Source organism: Enoplosus armatus, chromosome 21 (genome assembly GCF_043641665.1).
Source record: "Enoplosus armatus isolate fEnoArm2 chromosome 21, fEnoArm2.hap1, whole genome shotgun sequence".
NCBI classification, from domain to species: domain Eukaryota; kingdom Metazoa; phylum Chordata; class Actinopteri; order Centrarchiformes; family Enoplosidae; genus Enoplosus; species Enoplosus armatus.
The window spans coordinates 12,982,751-13,002,607 of record NC_092200.1 but is presented as its reverse complement, the minus strand read 5'-3'; the positions used below and the strand labels follow the sequence as shown (position 1 = coordinate 13,002,607).

Below are 19,857 nucleotides of genomic sequence, written 5' to 3'. Positions count from 1 at the left end.
CATAGAATCAAATGATGGTAATTCTGAAAGTGAGCCAGGTGATTTGAGTGATTACTTGACAATGCAAAATTACTTAAAACTTACTTTTCTTTCTTTAAATTAAACATCTTCAAGCAATACGTTCTTGAATTGGAATAAAAGGATCATTTTCACAATCATCAAAGACTTAACATAGCTTGTATGTGAGATGGGCCATCTCACTTAACATGCATTATGAATGTAGATGGCAGCTATTTGTTATGAGCTCTGATCTTTTCTCTTATTTTCAGTCAGCCAGACAGACACAGATGGTAGGGGACACACTGAGCAGCTAAATACAGCCACAACATGGCTGCTATTTGTCACTAAAGAGATACTCTGCAGGGCCAAAGAGAGGGGGAGACAAGAACAGAGACAGATGAGAGAGAGAGAGTGGGGAAGAGAGGGAAAGGGAGTGAAGGAGAAAAAACAAGAGAATATTGCTTTCTGTTATCTTGGATCAGGTAACAAGAAGGCTCTCTGGTTTTTGGAAGTGTGGCGAAAGATGATTAAGCATCAGTTTGTTGCTGGATGGCAGATGTTCGTGTGTGCTTGTGTATATTTACCTGTTTCATCACAGGCGTGTGTGCATTTCGTCATGTGAGAGTACATGTCTTTTAGATGAGGTGTGTGAGAATATGTTAGTTAATTTATGGTCATGTGCGTGGTTACATTTATGTTTTGTGCCTTCACATATGCTTGTGTTCAATCAGATGTACAGACAGAGAGAGAGTGTGTGTGTGTGTGTGTGTGTGTGTGTGTGTGTGTGTGTGTGTGTGTGTGTGTGTGTGTGTGTGTGGCAGGGCAGATGGAGGTCTGGCCTCAGCTCAGATTATAGTTGACCACAGAGGCAGCTTGGCAAATTCATCTTCAGCATCATTTATAGCTGCTCTTGACACATACACACATACCTTACTCACAAACACACATACTTAGATGTACACAAGCGTACAGTTACCCATACTTCCCCCACACATGCTACATTTACTCATAAGCCCATTGACATGTCAGCTCATGCATCCCCTTTAGGTACACCAACACACAAGCACACACACACACACACACACACACACACACACACTGTGTCAGACTAAAGTTCAGTCACATCAGTAATTCATTTTGGGTAGCAGCCTTGTCGATATCCATTTATCCAACAGATCGGTTGAAGGGAGGGGAACGTGCCCCCTGACTCTGTGTCATTCCTCTCCCTCTCTCTTACTCATATCCATTTTGTTTCGCATCTCTTGTCTTACTGTGTGCCTCTCCCACTTTATTTCAATATCAATTACCTTAATTTCTCCTCCTCCCACCTTTTTATGATATTAGTTTGTTTTTACAGCAGACCGGCTTGAGTATATAGTATAGTATAAATACAGGGATCTTATGGGTACTGGAGACTGGATCAGATGCTATTGCAGTTAGAATTACTGTATATTCTCACTGTTTTACAGTTTGCTGTTAGAGGTAAAGTTAATATGGTAAAAAAAAATCAGGTCTTAGATTTTTAGACCGTGAATTGTGCAAACTGCAGGCTGTGATTGTCTGTTCAACAGACATCAGCATGAAAGATGAGAAAGACACAGCGAATGATCCATGGCAAATACTGCAATAATATTGCATGCTTCTGTCCCTCTTTACACCGTGCATACCATATGTACAATTTTCCACTCTGATCACTGTGTAAAATTGTGTGTTTGAGTGTTAAAACAATAGACTTTTTATTTTTATCCCAGTGTCAGTGGTAAGTGTTGCACTTACATATCACCACCACAACAATATGCTGAGTACTTCATCAATGAGTACTTTAATTAAGAATACATTTCACGGCCTTTTTTGACATAAACAGGCATATTTCAGGAGGAGAAAAGCCTCCTCCATCAGGGATGTCTTTAGTTTTTTTTATCACTTAAGCAAAACTGTTGTTAATCCCTTGCCTCAGGGTTTTCCTCCCCTCCAGGTAACCTTCAGCGAGTTTCTTCTATTTGGTTCAGTGGTCTAGAGTGCTGAGTTTGTGGATGGTTTGTAAATTACTCATCCATCACTTTCCTCTGCAACATTTCCTGTCGCTCTCCATAATCTGGTGTCAAAAAGCCAGAAATACCTTTCGAAATGGGTCTCCATCTGTATAAACGATACTAACATATGACATGTTAGTATCAAACTAGTGGGGATCACCCACTCAACAACACATACACACTCACACATTATTAATCACTTTCCCTTCACGCTGCTGTGAAGAGTGATGGCTTGTGTTTTCTCTGTTGCCTATTGTACTCTTCAAACAACAGTAGAGCCTCCAGTGTATTTGTCAAGGTAGAGTTTCACAGTTGTGAATCCTACTGCTGCAAAATTAGCTGTGTCCCTGCCTCAGAACAATATTAGGCAGCTATAGGTTAATGCCATGTTGGCCCAGTTTTGAATGCTCCAGAGGGAAATGTTAGCCTAGGGCCAAGAACTCAATTAGCCAAAGGTTGAAAGGCTCTAAAATGCAGTTAGCCCTAGGCTCTGTTGCAGGTAAAAACAAAAGCCCTTGAATGTGTGTATGTCTGAGTGTGCACATGCATGAAAGGTTGAAAGGTGTGACACACTCTATTTCTTCACTCACATGCAAGCAGTAAACGGTCTACGGTGTGTTGCTGATTAGTGTTGACGTTCCATATGTGGTGACTCAAACACACTTGTTAGGCTGCACATGCCACCATCCCAGGTATGTGTCACTCGTGAATCCCACTGCCAGCTTTTACACCGGCAACACCTCTGATTCCAACAATCCCAGCTGTCACCACTGCTAACTGTTACCACGGCAATGCTGTCGCTATGGGTTACCAATAGCCGTGGCTGCCACGGAACAGTGGGAGACAAAGACAAATCAATCTGCGCCTCTAATCTTCTTTACATGGAATAGAGGAATAGGCGCAGAGATATTTGCAAGCCTTGTAGGTAGCTCAGAGGCAATACAAAGTAATAGCACTATGGCTTTTATGGAATAACAGATTAACTGTGACACAAGCATAAAGAGGAGAGGGGAGAGGAGCAGAGATCAGTATGGGAGAAGGGAAAGGGAGCAGAGGGAGGAGGAGAGGAGCAGAGGTGAGTACTGGAGGGCATGAGAGGGACAGCAAATCAGGTTGAGGAAATTGTGTGGCCAATGAAGCAAGGTTAGTTTGCCATTCATTGCACCCCTTAATCCATTTTAATTGAATAGATAAGCAAAGTCATTTTGCTCGATAAACTCCTGCTGTGTCATCAAACACCTCCATCCTCTCCCTGCCCTCTCCTTTTACTCCTTTCGCCCTAATTCTGTCTCTCCAACTGGCCGACGGTAATTTGTAGACTTGTAGACACACTGTGTATATTCTTTTAAATTTTTTGCTTACTCATGCCAGGTGGTTTCCACCAGAGACAAAACAATGAATGCCAGAGATAAGCACAGGAATGGGCTTGGAAGTCCATTTATGGTACTTTACTGTTCCTGTCAACTGTATGGCAGACTCCACCCATCTGGTGATTCATGATCAAACAGACACTTAGAATTATTATTTAGTACTTAATGTCCCAGGTCTGGGGGGTACATGCAGAAAATAAAAGATGGTTTCAAGAAGCCTGATTACGCAGTTAAGTGTGAAATACTTTTTTCGAGTTATCTGGCTGAGTAACTCTGCCTGTTGCAGCACTCCAGAGATTAAATAAAAATGGAAGCGTGAAAGACAGGCTTTCTATCTCGCTCTCTTTCTTACACACACACACACACGCACGCACGCACGCACGCACGCACGCACACACACACACACTAGTTGCTCTATCCATGTTCGCACTAGTCTCCTGGTGATCACAGCAGCCTGTTTCTGGTGATTAGTACTACACCCCTGTCGATTGGACTAAACACGGGTTGCTTTAAGCTCTTTGGCCCCCTAAGGCCGATGACGATCCCTGCAGTGGAGAAGCGATGTGGTAGGGTTTAAAAAGCACGGGCATAGGGAGAAGGCAATGTGTTGCACCATGGGGGAAGGCATTATGTGTAACACCATAGGGGGAAGGCATAATGTGTAACACCGGAGTGCCCTTATTGCGATCCGTATGGGGCTAACAGTCGTGACTGCCTTGTCTTCTCACAGAATCAGGATATAATCATAAATCTGCACTGATTGGCTTGTTTGTTTGTCTTTCTTTGTGTGTATGTGTATCTGTGTGTACTTACATAGCAAATACAGCAATACAATAGAAGCAAGGGTGGTTACATACATAGTAAGCGAGCAGTTTTGAGATTAGAGGGAAAGCTCCACTGCCCTTTACAGAAAACTGAAGCCACGAGTCAAAATACCTTACATATATTTTTTCTGTGCCAGCTTTTTGGTGGCATGTGTACTATACAAGTTTAAAACAAGCCTGAGAGTAGACAAGTGATATAGTAGATGCTTGCATAAAATACATATGGAAAATATTCATATAACCTGGTGAGTCTGCCATTTAGGGTGTTGCCACTTTCTTGACAACCTTTTTTGACTTTTCTGGGGAGCCCTACCAGCCAGGAGACTTTCTCCAGTATTTTAATAAGGTTTCCATATCTGCTCTAACTGTATACCTATTTGGTAAAAACAGTAACACAAAGAATGCAGGCTAATCTTTTGTAGTTTTAACCCGCAACATTAGGTTTATAGCCTCATAATCACACTGAATTACCATTTTGTTTCTCTTCATTCATTCATATTTGAATCATTGAGCAAATTGAGATATGGAAGGTGATTCAGAACCAGGCTTCCAAGTTGGATTTCACAAACCCTCTTAAGTCCACAGTGTATCATTATCTTCAATTTTATGTTATGGTCTGCAATTTTACCTACTGAGCAATATTATTTGGATTAGCTTCTAAAATGTTGTTAGTATTATTAAGTCAAGTCCATTTTTATTTAAATAGTCAAATATCACAAATTTGTCTCAGGGGGCTTTACAATCTGTACAGCATACAACACCCGTTATCCTTAGATCCTCGATTTGGATAAGGAAAATCTACTAAAAAAACACACAGGGGTTAAAGAAGAGGAGGATAAAATTATGCTACAAAATGTGTAAAATCTATGTTTTATAGACATATACATGTTATGGGCTATGTGACAAAACCTTTTAGCTTTTTAACTATATTATTATTCACAGTTTGTGCATGTTTAAGTTTAATGTCTTGATCTTTGTGAATACTAAAACATTTAAGAAGTGCATTCAATTAAAAGATCAGTGTGTGCATTACCTATTCTGTTTTGTTTTTTTATATATATAAAAAGTTACCAGCATGTTAGAATCTATGTCCTTTAAAAATGTTAAAGCTTCCTAGGGCAGACATCAGTCATGTAAAATGTTGAGAAGCAGGATGACAGGTAGTACAGCTGACAGACAAGCATAAGAGAGGCTGAAAAATATTTTAGTACTGTTAAATTCTAAGAAAAACCTGGTGTCACTGCTCTTTTCCTTCCCTCATCAGTGTAATTAAGTGTCATTTTGTGAAAGCACACTCATTAGCTGTGTGGTAGTATGTTTAATTAGTGCACACTGGGTTGTTAATCTGATTGGCAGGACTGACAGATACTGTAGGCCACACACACACATACATACTGTACACATGTACCAAAGTAACTACCTGCATAGACAAATAAACCAACATTTTTCTGGTGGCAGATGTTAATTTCTATCTCAGCATAGAAGAACAGAGACTTTGTGAAGTCTTTGTGCATACGTGAGCATCTATGTGAGTCTATGATAAGTGTCTGTGAGGACTTAGTTATGAATTATTTGTATTTTTTTGTTTGTTGTATATAATTAATTTAAGTAGAAAGCACAAGTGCATTTTTCATTGATGCAGTTTCTTTGATCCTCAGATCCGCAGACAGGGAGGCATCCAACTGCTGGTAGACCTACTGGACCACAGAATGAGTGAGGTTCACCGTAGCGCTTGCGGAGCCCTGAGGAACCTGGTGTACGGCAAGGCCAACGATGAGAACAAAGTAGCCCTGAAGAACTGCGGGGGGATTCCTGCCCTGGTCCGCCTGCTGAGGAAGACTGGAGATGTGGAAATCAGAGAACTGGTCACAGGTACTGTACTTCAACTCCCTAGCTTGTATATGATGGTGTAGCTGCAGTCATTTTCCAGCATTGCTCTGCTTCTATGGCCTCAGGAGAGGTTATAATGATGTGTGTGTGTGTGAAATGCATGTTTATGGGAATGAGTGAATAGAATCTGGTATGTGAAGATGTGAGGATCAGACATGCTGCTATATGCACACACACCTACACCCAATCTGGGTTATTTTATGTAGCTCTGCAAAGCCTACCAATACAACACAAACATTGCCAGAATGTTTCAGACATTATATTCTTTAGTTTGTTGTGTGTTTGCTTCATTTGTTTATCTAATTGTGCTTATACTTCTTATTTAATGAATTTAGTTGACGACTGTGTGACTGATTACTCTTCTAACTCCTTTGAATGATCTAGATTAGGTAAATTCAAAACATTTTAATAACCCAGGTATGACTCATACATACTTACACACACATACATGAGGCATGTGTATATTCCTAGAGACAAGCACACACTTTTACATACACATTGCCGCAGTGTATTCTAGTCTCATTTGGCCTTGACAGTGCCAGTAGTTGTTTTAGCTGAGTGATTTACTTCTTGACGTATTCTGTCCTCAGAAAAGGTTACCATTCACTCTGCAGAAACCAAGGCTCTTCATCTCTCTCTTAACATTCCACCTAAATAATGTTTCATATTCAAACACAGTTCTCCTCAACAGACTAATGGGACTTTAAGGCATGGCTTTTGGAAAGAATGCAGAGGTGGTAGCGAGGCAGCCAACAGTTTTTTCTAAAACATAATTTCCGTTTAGAAGTGTTTTGTTATGTGTCCTCTCTTTTCAACTTATTCTTCAGATAAGTTAAGTTGTAATGCGGTATAAGTTTAAACCCTTAAATACTGTAAATGTGTATATTTTATATTTTATATTTCTTATTTTTATATTTTGTACATACTTTTAGCTCTAAATTATGCTACTTTTTACACCGGTACTGTACAATATCCCCCCGGGATCAATAAAGTATTTCTGATTCTGATTCTGATTCTGATAAGTTTACCTCTGTGTTTTCTGCGTGTCCACCTCACGTTAAAGTCCCAACCGGCAAGTGTGGTGTTTTACAAACACTGGTCAATCTGGTTTTAACCTTTGGGGCACGAGCAGTACAAGTTAGCCACTGCACTGGAGACACACACATATAGCAGTGCACACAACCACCCACACAAACTTAGAAATGCACATGCTTACACACACTCACACAAACACACTCTGATTAACAGTACATATTGTTGAGATACACACAAATATCTGTGTAGGCAAAAGATGTATAGATTACATTTTAACACCCACCTAGGCACACAGACATTACATGAGCTGATATAATTTGATCTCTACTTCTCCTGAAATATTTTGCAATATGCCTCCCACTAAGAATTTAATATTCTACTAGAGGCCCTTTAGTGCTGCAGCAAACACTAACACAGTGCGTCCCTCTCTGCTTAACACAGACGCTCACCCTCACACACATACACCACCTCAAGCATATATGTAATCTAAATGTGCAGCCACAGTTATTTTCCAGCATGACATTGGTTCTACAGCCTCAGGACAGATAATAATGATGAACCGCTGTGTGTGTGTGTGTGGTGTGTGTGTGTGTGGTGTGTGTGTGTGTGTGTGTGTGTGTGTGTGTGTGTGAATTGTGTTTTGGCATATGTGTCCCAGAATTCAGTCTATAAAGGTTAAACTCTGATACTAATGAAATTCAAACACACCACATGAAGTGGTAGGCTGGGACCTGTGATAGGTGCGGACCTGAATGCAGTTCTCCCTGTCATGTTAAGAGCATGTGCAATGGCTCCCATGCGAGAGCACAAGAGAGCAGTCCTTATCGCTCTTCTTCTCTCCTCTTCTTCTCCATCTCATTTGTCCTACTTTTCTTCTCTCCTCCACCCATGTTCTCATGTCATTCCCTCTCCTCTTCACACCTTTCTTCTTCTGTCCTTTATCCACCTGCATGCTGGCTTTCTATGTGGTTCAGTGTCTTGCATTACTTTGAGCTGGACTGTGTGTATCTGCACTTCTATGGCCATTATTTATCTCTCTTTGCTCAGACAAAAATCGTCTTTGTTGCATCAGGTTATTCCTGAGATAAGAGAGACATTTCCAAATATAATGTATAATCACATTCACAGACATAGATTCAAACAGACACACACAAAATCACACATGCACACACCGAATACTGAGATAAAGTTGGTGGGACCCTCTCATGTTCAATTTGACCTCTGACCCCATTGTTCCTCAGTGTGACAAAGCTCATCTTCAAGCACTTCAAACATCCATCCCTAGACACATCTCCATAAGTCGCTCGCTCTCTGAGGAGAAACAGCCCACTGGAAAATGGTGGAGAGAAAACATGTATGGCACACGTGGGAAGTTTTTTCCACATGTAGGAATTTTGCCTATCTTGACACTGCTATTGACACTGCTAACAGGTTGGATGGAGGCAGGAAATACAGCTTGAAAGTACAATTAGAAACATGCAGGTGAATGGAGAAGGGAGAAATGTTGAGCAGAGACAGGAAAGATGGATGGAAGCAAGCTGTTGCTTCTTTTCCTCAGACAAGCAGTTGAAATTGAAGATGGTGAAATACAATTGGAAGAAGGAGTGAGGAAGAGTGGCAAGAGTGAACAACAAATGGGAGAACAGTGATTAGTAGAAAGGATGAAAAAAAGGGAAGGAGGATTTACTAAATGTGGGGAGGTAAGAAGAATATAGCAAGGGAAAACAATAAGGAAGGAGGGAGATAACATTATATATATATCGATACAGTAAGTACTCTGTAAATTCAACTAAGAAATGGCTTAAAATAACCATATGGTACTTCATGCTCTGTATTTACAATTTCACTCTCCTCCTTCATGTTTTCTTGTCACTCTCTACTTCTGGGTGGTTGGTAAACCAGCTTAGAGGTGCCACCAACTGTTGCTCTCACGTCACGTGAGAATGTGGTAAGCAGTCCTGCTGCCTAAAGCACGTTACCTTGCGAGGAAGCTGGATTTGCAAGATCACGCAAGAATCAAGCCCTGAATATATGGCAGAGACAGTTCCCATGGTGGAAACGGTATTCCCACTGTATTCTGGTGGACATATATGTCATATCGCCCAGCCCTAGAGGGAGGGATGGTAAGATTACTAAAATTCAACAATAGATGTTCTTTTACCTAATCATTTCCACCATCCTCTGTGGACAGACTCCTGCTGCACCATAAAACAAGTTTTGTTTCACATAAAGAGCATTTAGTGTTGACGCTTAGCATCAATGATGACAGTCACCAGACTTTGCCTATAGGGACATTCTGGCACCTTCAATAACATCACTACAGTGTCAGAGAGACTAAGAGATTAAAAACACAGCTTGAAGATGGAGTGTGCGTGTATTTGTGTGGTCTGTAAGCATATTAACAAATGAATTAAATGCACCGCAAGTCATACTGCATCATATTTTGAGTCTTGACTTTTATAAATAGTCATCTTGCACAAACACACACATATACACACACACACACACACACACACACACACACACTGTGAAATTCTATCTTCCCCTCTCCCTTTCCCTGACTCTTCCTGTCTTTGCCTTTCTCTGTCTGGCTCTCCTTTGCTGCTGGCTGAATGAATCAGTGTCATGCATGAATCTACCCTGTTGTCTGTTTACTCTGGTACTTAGCATTGAACTCCACATTTCAACTGCTTTCATGCCAGTACAAGCATATTTTGAAGTCTGTCTTCGTTTGCCTCTTGGAACACCCTGCTGGAGCTCTAATTCACCGCTTGCAACTGTTGCGTAATTACTCAGTAATTCCAATAGGCATGTGTTTTAAGTGTTTTTTGTTACAAATAGAGAGAATCAGTACAATGTGTTCATTTTTTTTTCATGCTTCATTGGTCATTGACACAGTTTTAATTAAATGTGTCAATATTGCTAAGAATTTGTGCACAATGATACAAAGCTTGTGTGTTCAGATTATTTCCATTGTATTGGCCTGGAAAATGACCAGTAACTCCAAACACTGAATATGTCAAACATAATGTTTACAGGTTGAAACTGGAGGTAGCTCTGCAATACAAAATACGGACAGATTAAACACAAGTCTCCAAATACAGCTGATTACAGCTTGCTGATTTTATGGTTGTTCATGGTGTTTCTTGGCTTCATTGGTCTGGTTGTAAAGCTGTTTCCAGCTTGTGCCCACTATTTCTACAATAATGACTTGGTTTGGCCAATATTTTGAGAATATCAAGCTTGTAAAAAAATGAATTTTCCTTTAAGAGAGAATAACCTTAAATGGCAAAAAGTATTTGAGAGATCTTTGGTTGAGATTGTTGCACAGGCTGGAAAACTGAAGGCAAGAAAATTATAAAGTAACATTGTCTCCTCCTCTGACATCTATAGTGTAAGTGTATAGTATAAGTGCCGTTGGACTGAACCTCTAAATGAATGTTAGTCTCCTTCCTTCAGGCCAGTGCTGCAAATACCAGAACAATGTTTAAAAAAGAGTTAACGAGCACTATAAAAAATACTTGTTTGCTCCTCTGCACTGATATGTAGCAAGAAGGCATTGGAACTATTGCTCTGCCAAATTACATTCCTCTCAAAGCTTCACTTTCATTACTAATTGGTGGCTAAATGATTTAAAGGCAAGCAAGCAAATGGCAGTTGGTGACCACCAGAGGTTCATCAGGGGCAGCGGTGCATACTCAAATTACATCAATAGACACAATCCTCAACTGCTGGACTCAAAAGAAGTGGTGGTGCAAGAGTCATAACAAATCAGCCTCCTCATTACTGCCTCTGTGTTGTCAGCTTCGTCAAAGCACTTCCATATTCTCTATGATTAAAGAGTCTGTTGAGGTCTGGGGAAATGAGACAAGGCATACAGTTTTTTTTTTTTTGATGACTGGAAAAATCTTCCCTCAACATTTTATCCTGTCTCTCTGTCAGTTCTGAAGTTTAAATTTAGACAAGCTTTGTTGGCTTCCTGGGTCTCAGCGTGAGGTAGATAGGACAAAGTCAAGGCTTCCGAGCCTGTCAGTAAAAGTCTGGTCGATGCAGAGGCTTTGGGTGTCAATAGGAGATGCTATCCTTACTTGTGGGCTCACCTTGAGGCAGTGGACCATGGCATAACCCTTCTGCTGCTGCCTGCTCTCAAATGGTTGTTGAGCTGAGAAGCAACTGCTGAAGAAAGTCATGTGGGCATTTGAGCAAACATTTAGTACTCTTAAGTTATAATTGTTGTTTATGTTTGAAAACTGGAGACAAAAGTACATTTGGTCAATGTCTTAAAGTGCTGATTAATATTCCATGCATTGATTCTGTTTAGCATAGCTTGCACAGCAGTGTTAGAATGAAAGTAGAGGCGTAAGTCTTAAAAGCATCACAAAGAGAAAACAAGTGTATGTGTATACAGAAGTGACCAACACTTTTCTGCTTCTGCATCTCCATGTCCCCACTACTGTTACAGTATTTGCCAAAGCCACTTTAATTTAAGTCAAAGCTTGTAACCTTTTTTCAAAAATGCTTGAAGACAGAGCTCCTCATGGTGATTACGATGATTCCTGCGGGGGACACAGGATGCCTCCACCAGGATGACCGGTTTGCTGCTACTATGCTATAAAATTGTTAGTGTCCTGTAGAAATGTCTCTGCAGCATTTTCTCAGTGGGAATGAACCTACAGTACAGGCGGTGACAGTTTACCCCACAATACAGGACTTAAGATAGTGCTTACAAATGTTTTCCACAAACCTACTGCGGGATGGAAAGTTGTATGACCCTGGGGTCAAGTCAGCAATTGTTAACCTGCTGCCACCTATAATGTTATCCAAAATAAATGTTTCTTTTTTGATTTTTCATTGACAGATTTTTGTCGAGACATTAGCTATGTAATTTGTCGTTCTTGGCTTTACTCATCACCGGGTTCTGACCCCGCGGCTAACTAATTCACATCGAGTCACACAGATGAAGGCTGTTTAATAAAACATCACCACTTGAGGCCTAACAGGCCTCACTCTCCCCTTACAAGTCACACGCTCATTTATTCATGAATTCATGCAATCATCTCCCCATTTCCCCAAACCACCCAGCTCCTAGGAAACTGTCCGTCAAGCGTCTGAGGGGAACTAGCCAGAGGAGGGAGGGATAAAGACAAGGAGAGAGAACGGAAGAAAACAGACACATAGACACACACACACAAAGGCTCCAGTATGATGTCATTGTCTGTTGGTCACCTGATGTTATACCCATAAGGACACTGGGCTCAGCGAAGCATTACAGATCTATGTTTCTAGAGCAGGCAGGTGTGTGTGTGTGTGTGTGTGTGTGTGTGTGTGTGTGTGTGTGTGTGTCTGTCTGTGTGTGTGTGTGTGTGTGTGTGTGTGTGTCTGTGTGTGTGTGTGTGTGTGTGTGTGTGTGGCAGCCTTGAATTTGGCCAATGTTAGACAGTGGCAGACACAATGCCCTTGCCCCAGAAAACACTGAGGAGTTCTATTCCTTTGTATTTCTTCCTCCCTCTGCTCAATCTTTGTCTCCATCTCTGTCTGCAAAACGTTTACATCATAAACCCACCCTCTCTCGTCTTTGCTGTGTGTTGTGTGTGCATGTGTTTTAATTTGTGTGTGCAGGTTTATTGGCTAGAGAAGCCATAGAAACTTAGCTGAGTGCCTTTCGGTAAGCCAGCAGACAGGTTCCTGCCGGCTCATCAGAGATAACACTGTTTTAACGTGATTGCAATCACACACTGAAAACACTCACCACTTGAGAAATAGACTGACGCAGGAAGAAAGACAGAAACAGAGAGAAAGGCAGAAAGAGATGTTTGAAAGCACGGAGGTTTATAAGTGAAGTGTTTTTCCCAATATGTGTGTCTTCACCCTTGCTGCGGGTGCCACTGCGTGTATCTGTGTATACGTGTAATTGTGAATGTTTGCGCTTTTACCTTGGTTTCAAAAGAGCCCATGAGAGGAGCGAGATTGAGAGGAGAGATGTGAAACAAGAGGCTGATTAGTGAAAGTGAAGTCAAATGTTGCCACGCTCCCACACACACACACACACACACACACATATAGCCTGAATGTGAGCACTTGATTGCTACCAAACAGCATGCAAGGTCATCGCCTTATTATCACCCTCCTCTTCTTGTCCTCTCAAGCTCTCTCTCATACAGACACACACTGTCGTCCTCTTTCACTCTCTATCTCGCCTTCTTTTTCTCTTTTCAACTTTTTTCACACTCACATTTTTCTCTTTGTCTTTACTTGTGTTATAATTGGTTACACTTTTTTTCTTAAATTTCTCTCCCTGTGTGACTCCCATTAATTTTCTTTCCCTTTGGCTTCTTCTACTGTTTTCTCACTCTAAAAGTGTGTCACTTGTTTAGTTTCCACATAAGAGTTACCTGTAATTTTATTTTAGGATAACAACTTCAATTTGGAATTAACCTTTCTGCTCCTCAATTTGCTGTTTCTTTCTTTAGTCTGTCAATGGCTTTGAATTCCCATCATGTTTTGTAACCTTTTTTGTTCCTCCCTCTGTAACATCTGCCATTCTTTAATGTTATTCTCTCTTTCTCATTGTTTTTCCCTTCCCCATCTTTTTCTTGGCCTTATTTTCCTCCCATCCATTTGTTGTCATTTGCAGATTGTCATTGTGACTGACACTAGTGCAGTATACTGTAAGGCATCAAGACTGCCGTTGCTGTTGGCGATGCAAAACTGGCTGCTAGTCAACTCCCAGTGCCTCCACAGCAGTTTGTGTTGAGTGTTTCAGCGAAATGATGCTTAATTCGTATCCATTATTAGTGACACAACCTGTCCTGACCCTTTTCTCTGACACAAGTTGAGCAAATAGTTGTTGTTTTTTTGTTTGTTTTTTGTTATGTTTTTTCAGTCTCTAAACTGAAAATTCTCTTTGTGTTTGCCCCTTTTACACAGCCAGGTCAGAGGTCAGGTTTAGCTACAGAGCGGCCTCCCTGGGGCTTTTAGGAATTCAGTGTGTTGCTCAACTTCAGTCGTTTCAGTTGACAGACAGTATCTATAATCACTACTGTGCACTTCCCTGTCGCCCTTATGTTTCATTCACATTCACATCTAACAAGAGCTGAGCAAAAACTGGATTTTGCATATTGTATCGTGAAATGAACAGGACATCATTTAGCTGGCTGACAGCCTCTATGAACACGGTCCATTGAGTACAGAGCACAGAGTGTCTTCAGATGTGCCCATATTTTATCTGCGCGTTAACTGTGCAAATGAATGACATCTGTCATCTGGGACCTGTGACATCTGGAGTCTGACACCAAATACGTGAGAGATGGTGACCTTCAACACCACAGCTTTTTATAGTTTGTCATATTAAAAACGTGTTACATGTCTGCTCTGTTGTCTCAATCTGTTCCTGTCTCCCTAAACCATCACTCAGCTCCTCCAGCTCTCTTCCCCTCTCATTAGTTTTCTATTTCTGTCTTTCATCTCTGCTTCCTTCTGTTTCACACATTTTTATCTTATTGTTTGTTTCTATATCTGTTTTTGTATCTTGCTCTCTGGTAGGGATGACCAGTGCAAGCAGCAGGGACTAATTAACATATTTAGAATGCGAGAATGCTGATGGAGCCTGTGTGTGCATGTGCGTGAATGTGTGCTTTGCATGTGCATGAGTGTGTCACAGCTGACCAACAAGGCTAGTGCTGTCACCGGACTGCGAAGAGACATCTGGTATCCCATCTGACAAGAAGAAGGAAAATGTGTGTGTGTGTGTGTGTGTGTGTGTGTGTGTGTGTGTGTGTGTGTGTGTTTGTGTGTGTGTGTGTAACCATACTGTATGTGGTTACAGCATTCATGTGTCTGTGTGTGTGTAGAGTATCTGTGTCCTTGCAGGTGATTGAAAGTATCCTTGTGTACATACAAACTAGCTTGAGCATGTGTGCACATACAGTTGCGTACATCGACTGTATATCTCTGCATATGCTTAGAGTGTGTGTGTGTGTGTGTGTGTGTGTGTGCATATAAATGCGTGTGTGTCCCCACCACACAGTGTGAGATAAATTATGTACTGGTCGGACAGTTGGCTTCCTGCCTGAACCAACAAACTAATTAATTTCCTCAGATATCACTAGTATGAGGTAGATTGTAGAGTCAGATTACAGAATAAAAGAGTGGGTGGCATTTTCAAAAGTGTTAAAAATGAGCATTGCCAGTCCTGAAGTACCTCCACACTTCATTTGTGATGTTCCAGTGCAGTGAAAGGTCTGGCTGACATTAGTCAGTATCATTATGCAATAGGTTAAAAAAAGTTTAGGGTTGTTTTAATTTCTTAAACCAACCAGAAAGACAGGCTTAAACTGCAGTGACCTCACAAAATACACTGAAATGTATTTCTCTGAGAGGCTAATGGAACCATTTGCTTTAAAATTCCATAAAATATGTGTTTATAAATGATGTGGAAAGTTGACAGAGAGAGTGAAAAGGTGAAAAAGAAAAGTGGATAACAGTGTTGTCTTCACTTAGCTGTGCTCCAACAACACAGATTTGAGCAGAGCAATAATAGAAATATTGTTAAAAAGGCAATCACACTGCACTGTAGGAAACAGTACAAAGAGAGAGATTTTGTAGTTTTATTCAGCTGTATTTAACTGATCTTAAATGAAGAACACAAACCTATAACATATTAATAATTTATATTGTATACATTCTGTCAAATAGTCCCTAAATGAAGCAGCATTCTGGTTTACCATTAGCATTTAAAATGTTACACAGCAGAAATTCCATAGTCAGTGCAAGATCTTTTGTCGATCCTGCATGAATATGAAGTCCTTTTTGGAGTCTTGTTTTCAGTTTTACATTCTTAATAGTTATGTTGTACGTCACATATAAAAGCTTTGCTAGAACACACAAAGATTGGTTTTATACTCTATGACAGTGGTATTCAACTAAAATTGGAGAAAAGCTCCTCAAGCAAATGTCCGGAACATCATAATGTCTAACTTGCATTGTGATTTATTGTGATATATATTGAAGTAGCCTAGGAGTTGTATCAACGTCTGCATGTAATCAACAACTGACTTTCAAATCAAATAAAGAAAGTACAATTCAAAAACATTTTGACAACATTTTTTGTCCCTGTTTCTTTGTTAACTGTTCACATCTTGACTTCACAGTATCTCTCCCTGTATTGTTCAGTCGTCTTATCATCTGTCACTCGCCTCTCACCTCTCTCGTCTGACTGTATTCAGAGTCGCAATGTTTAGCGCCTGGAATGCACAGATTTGATTGGCTGAGTAGCATCACGTGGGCTGGCTTAACTCGCATGCAATTGGTCTTGAGTTTCCCGATCCGCTAAACCAGTGCTGTAAAGACTAGAAAAGCTGCGCCGGTTAAAATAGAAGCGACCCGCCAAAATGTAAAATCCCTTAATAATTTTTTGACTATAGGTCCAGGTCCGTATAGGACAGCGTCTATTCCTCTGTCGGAAACTGGAAAATCACCAATCTTGATTACATTTATATGATAGAGTATTTTTTATTATTGCAATTAGAGACACGAGCAATTCAATTTGCCATTAATTACATAATTGCTTGGTTTTCTCTAGAACACTCTTTTTAATTATTATTTAAAAAATAATGCAAAAATGAATTACTTTCTTAATGTGCATTCCTTTCTGCGCACGTGTGTGTAGGTGTGCTATGGAACCTGTCTTCATGTGATGCTCTGAAGATGCCAATCATCCAGGATGCCCTGGCCGTTCTGACCAATAGCGTCATCATACCCCACTCTAACTGGGACTCCTCCCCCAATCACCATGACGACCGCAAGCTCCACCTTCATACCTCCCAGGTGCTGCGCAATGCTACAGGCTGCCTCAGGTAAAATCAGCACACACACTGGATAACATACACACACACACACACACACACACACACACACACACACACACACATATGCTCCTATAATGGACAATCCTGTCAAAGCATGGGCACTTTTTTCTTCCTCTTTTTCATCCCTAATGTCACTCTCATTATATGAAAACAAGTAAATGCCATATAAACATATAAGTATGTGTTTTCACTTGCTTTCTTAACCCTCAGAAAAACCGAATACAGATCACATTGTCGTGTTAATGATTACTTGCAGACATACAGTTGTAGTATGCATAATTCACCATGGTTTTCACAGCTCCACAGTGTATATAAACTCTGTGTGTGTGTGATTCATATGATACCTACTGAGATTTACCATAATGAGACAATCTTAGTGTTTGAGAATGAATCTTGTCTCTTTTGAATCTTCACTGCTGTTTTATTATAGATGTATCTATTCACTACTATAAACAATACTGTATGTACACAGTTGTTTCTCTCTCTCCTTCCCATACATTCACTCTGTCTCTTTCACTAACTTGTGCTGGTAACCATAGCAACACCTCCTCCAATTGTACGAGTCCTTTGTGTGTCAAGACTTTCTTTTTGGTGCATTATGCTGATAAATATGTGACATGATGAAGGACTTACAGCTTTGGAGATCACGATGTTAATTTGACTTTTTGGAAGTCGGAGAAGTTTGAGTTCGAAGAGACAGCTTGTGAGGACAGTTGCGAGCGCTCGTCACAGCCCCGTGCTCCCAGGACTGCATTTGTGCACGCAGAAAAGAAATGCTCCCTCGCGAGGATGTTTTTCCGTTCTGTGCTGTATGCTCGCGGGGAAGAAGTCCTCATGGCTGGTTTTTATGTGCGCGGGTTTTGAGACTAAATGCCATACAAACCACCACCATATGTGAAGTCATGTATTTATTGCAGAGAAGCTGGACATGCCTTCACTACCAAGTAGAAAACTGAAATTTTATAGACGTTAGGTATTTTGGAAACTGATATTAAATACATTGTAGGGTTAAATTGTAATTTTCAGAGAGAAAGACAGGTCTGTTTCTCCTAATGTTTCAGAAATTGTTTACCTCTGATTTTGTTTACAATGTTTAAATTCACTTTTCTGCATTACAGGAAAAATTACTTCATATATTTGGTTATTCAACATAAATGATTGGTAACATTATGATATTTGTTTCTCAATTTAATTTTCAAAATGTGTAATGTGTTAATGCTATGCTAATTATTCAATGCAGATTTGAAGCAATACACACAAAAAGAAGAGTTGGTAAAAACTGTTAAAATGTACTATTACAGTTGATGCAACTCAATTTTCACAGCAATGCTCTTACATTTTACTCAATTTAAGTCCAATGTAATTCATTTTTAATTTTCCTGGCTTTTTCATGTAGGCTGCTCTCAAATTGCTGTATATGATTGAGTTTGCCCAACTCGAAATACCAAGAAGTTCACTAAACTTACCAAAGAAGTTGTCAGTTAAATCAAAATAACTGTTTTCCTGTTTTTACATACAAATACAGATAGACACATATAAACTTATATTTAGACCAGGGATATTCAACATGCCAGTTTTATCAATAGCATTTGATCTTATTTTTCAAAAGTATTTGTGTGCCCATACTGTAATATCTCTTACATTAACACAACTCCTCATGTTACTTTCAGCTGCACCTCATGTTCTTTCAGTCAAATTACAAGAACAATGAACCTGCTAGTTTCAGTGGCATATGTGCAGTAAACTGAGCATAAAGCTGTTAATATTGATAGTCTGAGCCTCCTTGCATATGGAATTTTCTCTTCTGCTAATTTAATTGATCCAAAAATGTGTCAACAGAACATGAGCAGCAGAAATGTGAGTTAATATTTTTTGTTCACAAGTAAAATTGATTTCACATAACTATTTATTATGAGCAATCTAATGTTGTTGGATAAGTGGATAAGAAAATCATCGTACTAAGCTGACATGCCACTGATGAAAAAGTCGATGCCGCAGACTAGGTGTAGTGGGGGACTGCCTTAATTATTTGCTAACTCAAAAGATTGCCAAAACTGAGTCAGAAGTCCAGAGTGTTTTTAAACTCATCCTGGTGATCCTAGCAGTAACATCTTTTTAAAAAAACATTTGTCTATAGAATTCACAGAGAAATTCCCATGTGGATTTGACTGTGTAAAAAGTCTGCATCCAATGTAACATTGGTAGATACACTTTCAAGTTCACCTTATAGCCACATTAGCTCTATGATAGGATGACACTTAAGTCAGCTTTTGTTAATTCCAGACAATCATCACACAAAAAAAATCTGTCATTGATATTTCACAATTTGCTATGTAGTTTGACTTTAGTCCAATCTTTAGTGATGACGCTAAATGATCTCACTTATATAGCGCTTTTCAACCTTCACGGTTCCCAAAGCACTTCACAGTTAAGTCTCATTCACCCATTAATTCACACACCAATGGAAGGTGCTGGTCCCCATCGGGGCAGCCGGGGATCGAACCCCCAACCTGCTCTAACCAGCTTTAACCACTCTAACCACTTCGCCAATATGCCACCTAAAGTTCAACCTTTGTAAATAGAAAAACCCCCTTCACAAACACACTTCTATAGTTGTGATTTTTAATTCTGGCTGTGTGTATTTGACTTGTACGGCGTTAGCACAGAAAAGGAGCTCTGGTCCTTGATCCCATAAACAACATTTGTTCGTCTACAGTGCGTACACACTTTCCCACCAACTCCACAGAGGGTTGAGACGGTTTAGAAAAAAAAAACAACTCTATGTCCACTTGGCCGTCTCTCTTTGAGCTGTATGCTCAATCAACCACCAGCAGCCTCT

The 19,857-nt window shown here is 40.2% G+C and overlaps 1 protein-coding gene across 1 annotated transcript in view; it reads left to right on the top strand.

Moving 5' to 3' along the window:
* The window catches only part of ctnnd2a (catenin (cadherin-associated protein), delta 2a), a 198,898-nt gene that overhangs the window by 130,972 nt on the left and 48,069 nt on the right, over nucleotides 1-19,857 (top strand). The window contains exons 14-15 of the mRNA XM_070927742.1: nucleotides 5,886-6,099; nucleotides 16,820-17,006. Of these exons, the coding sequence (XP_070783843.1) occupies nucleotides 5,886-6,099; nucleotides 16,820-17,006 (401 nt within the window). The remainder of the gene's footprint in view (nucleotides 1-5,885; nucleotides 6,100-16,819; nucleotides 17,007-19,857) is intronic.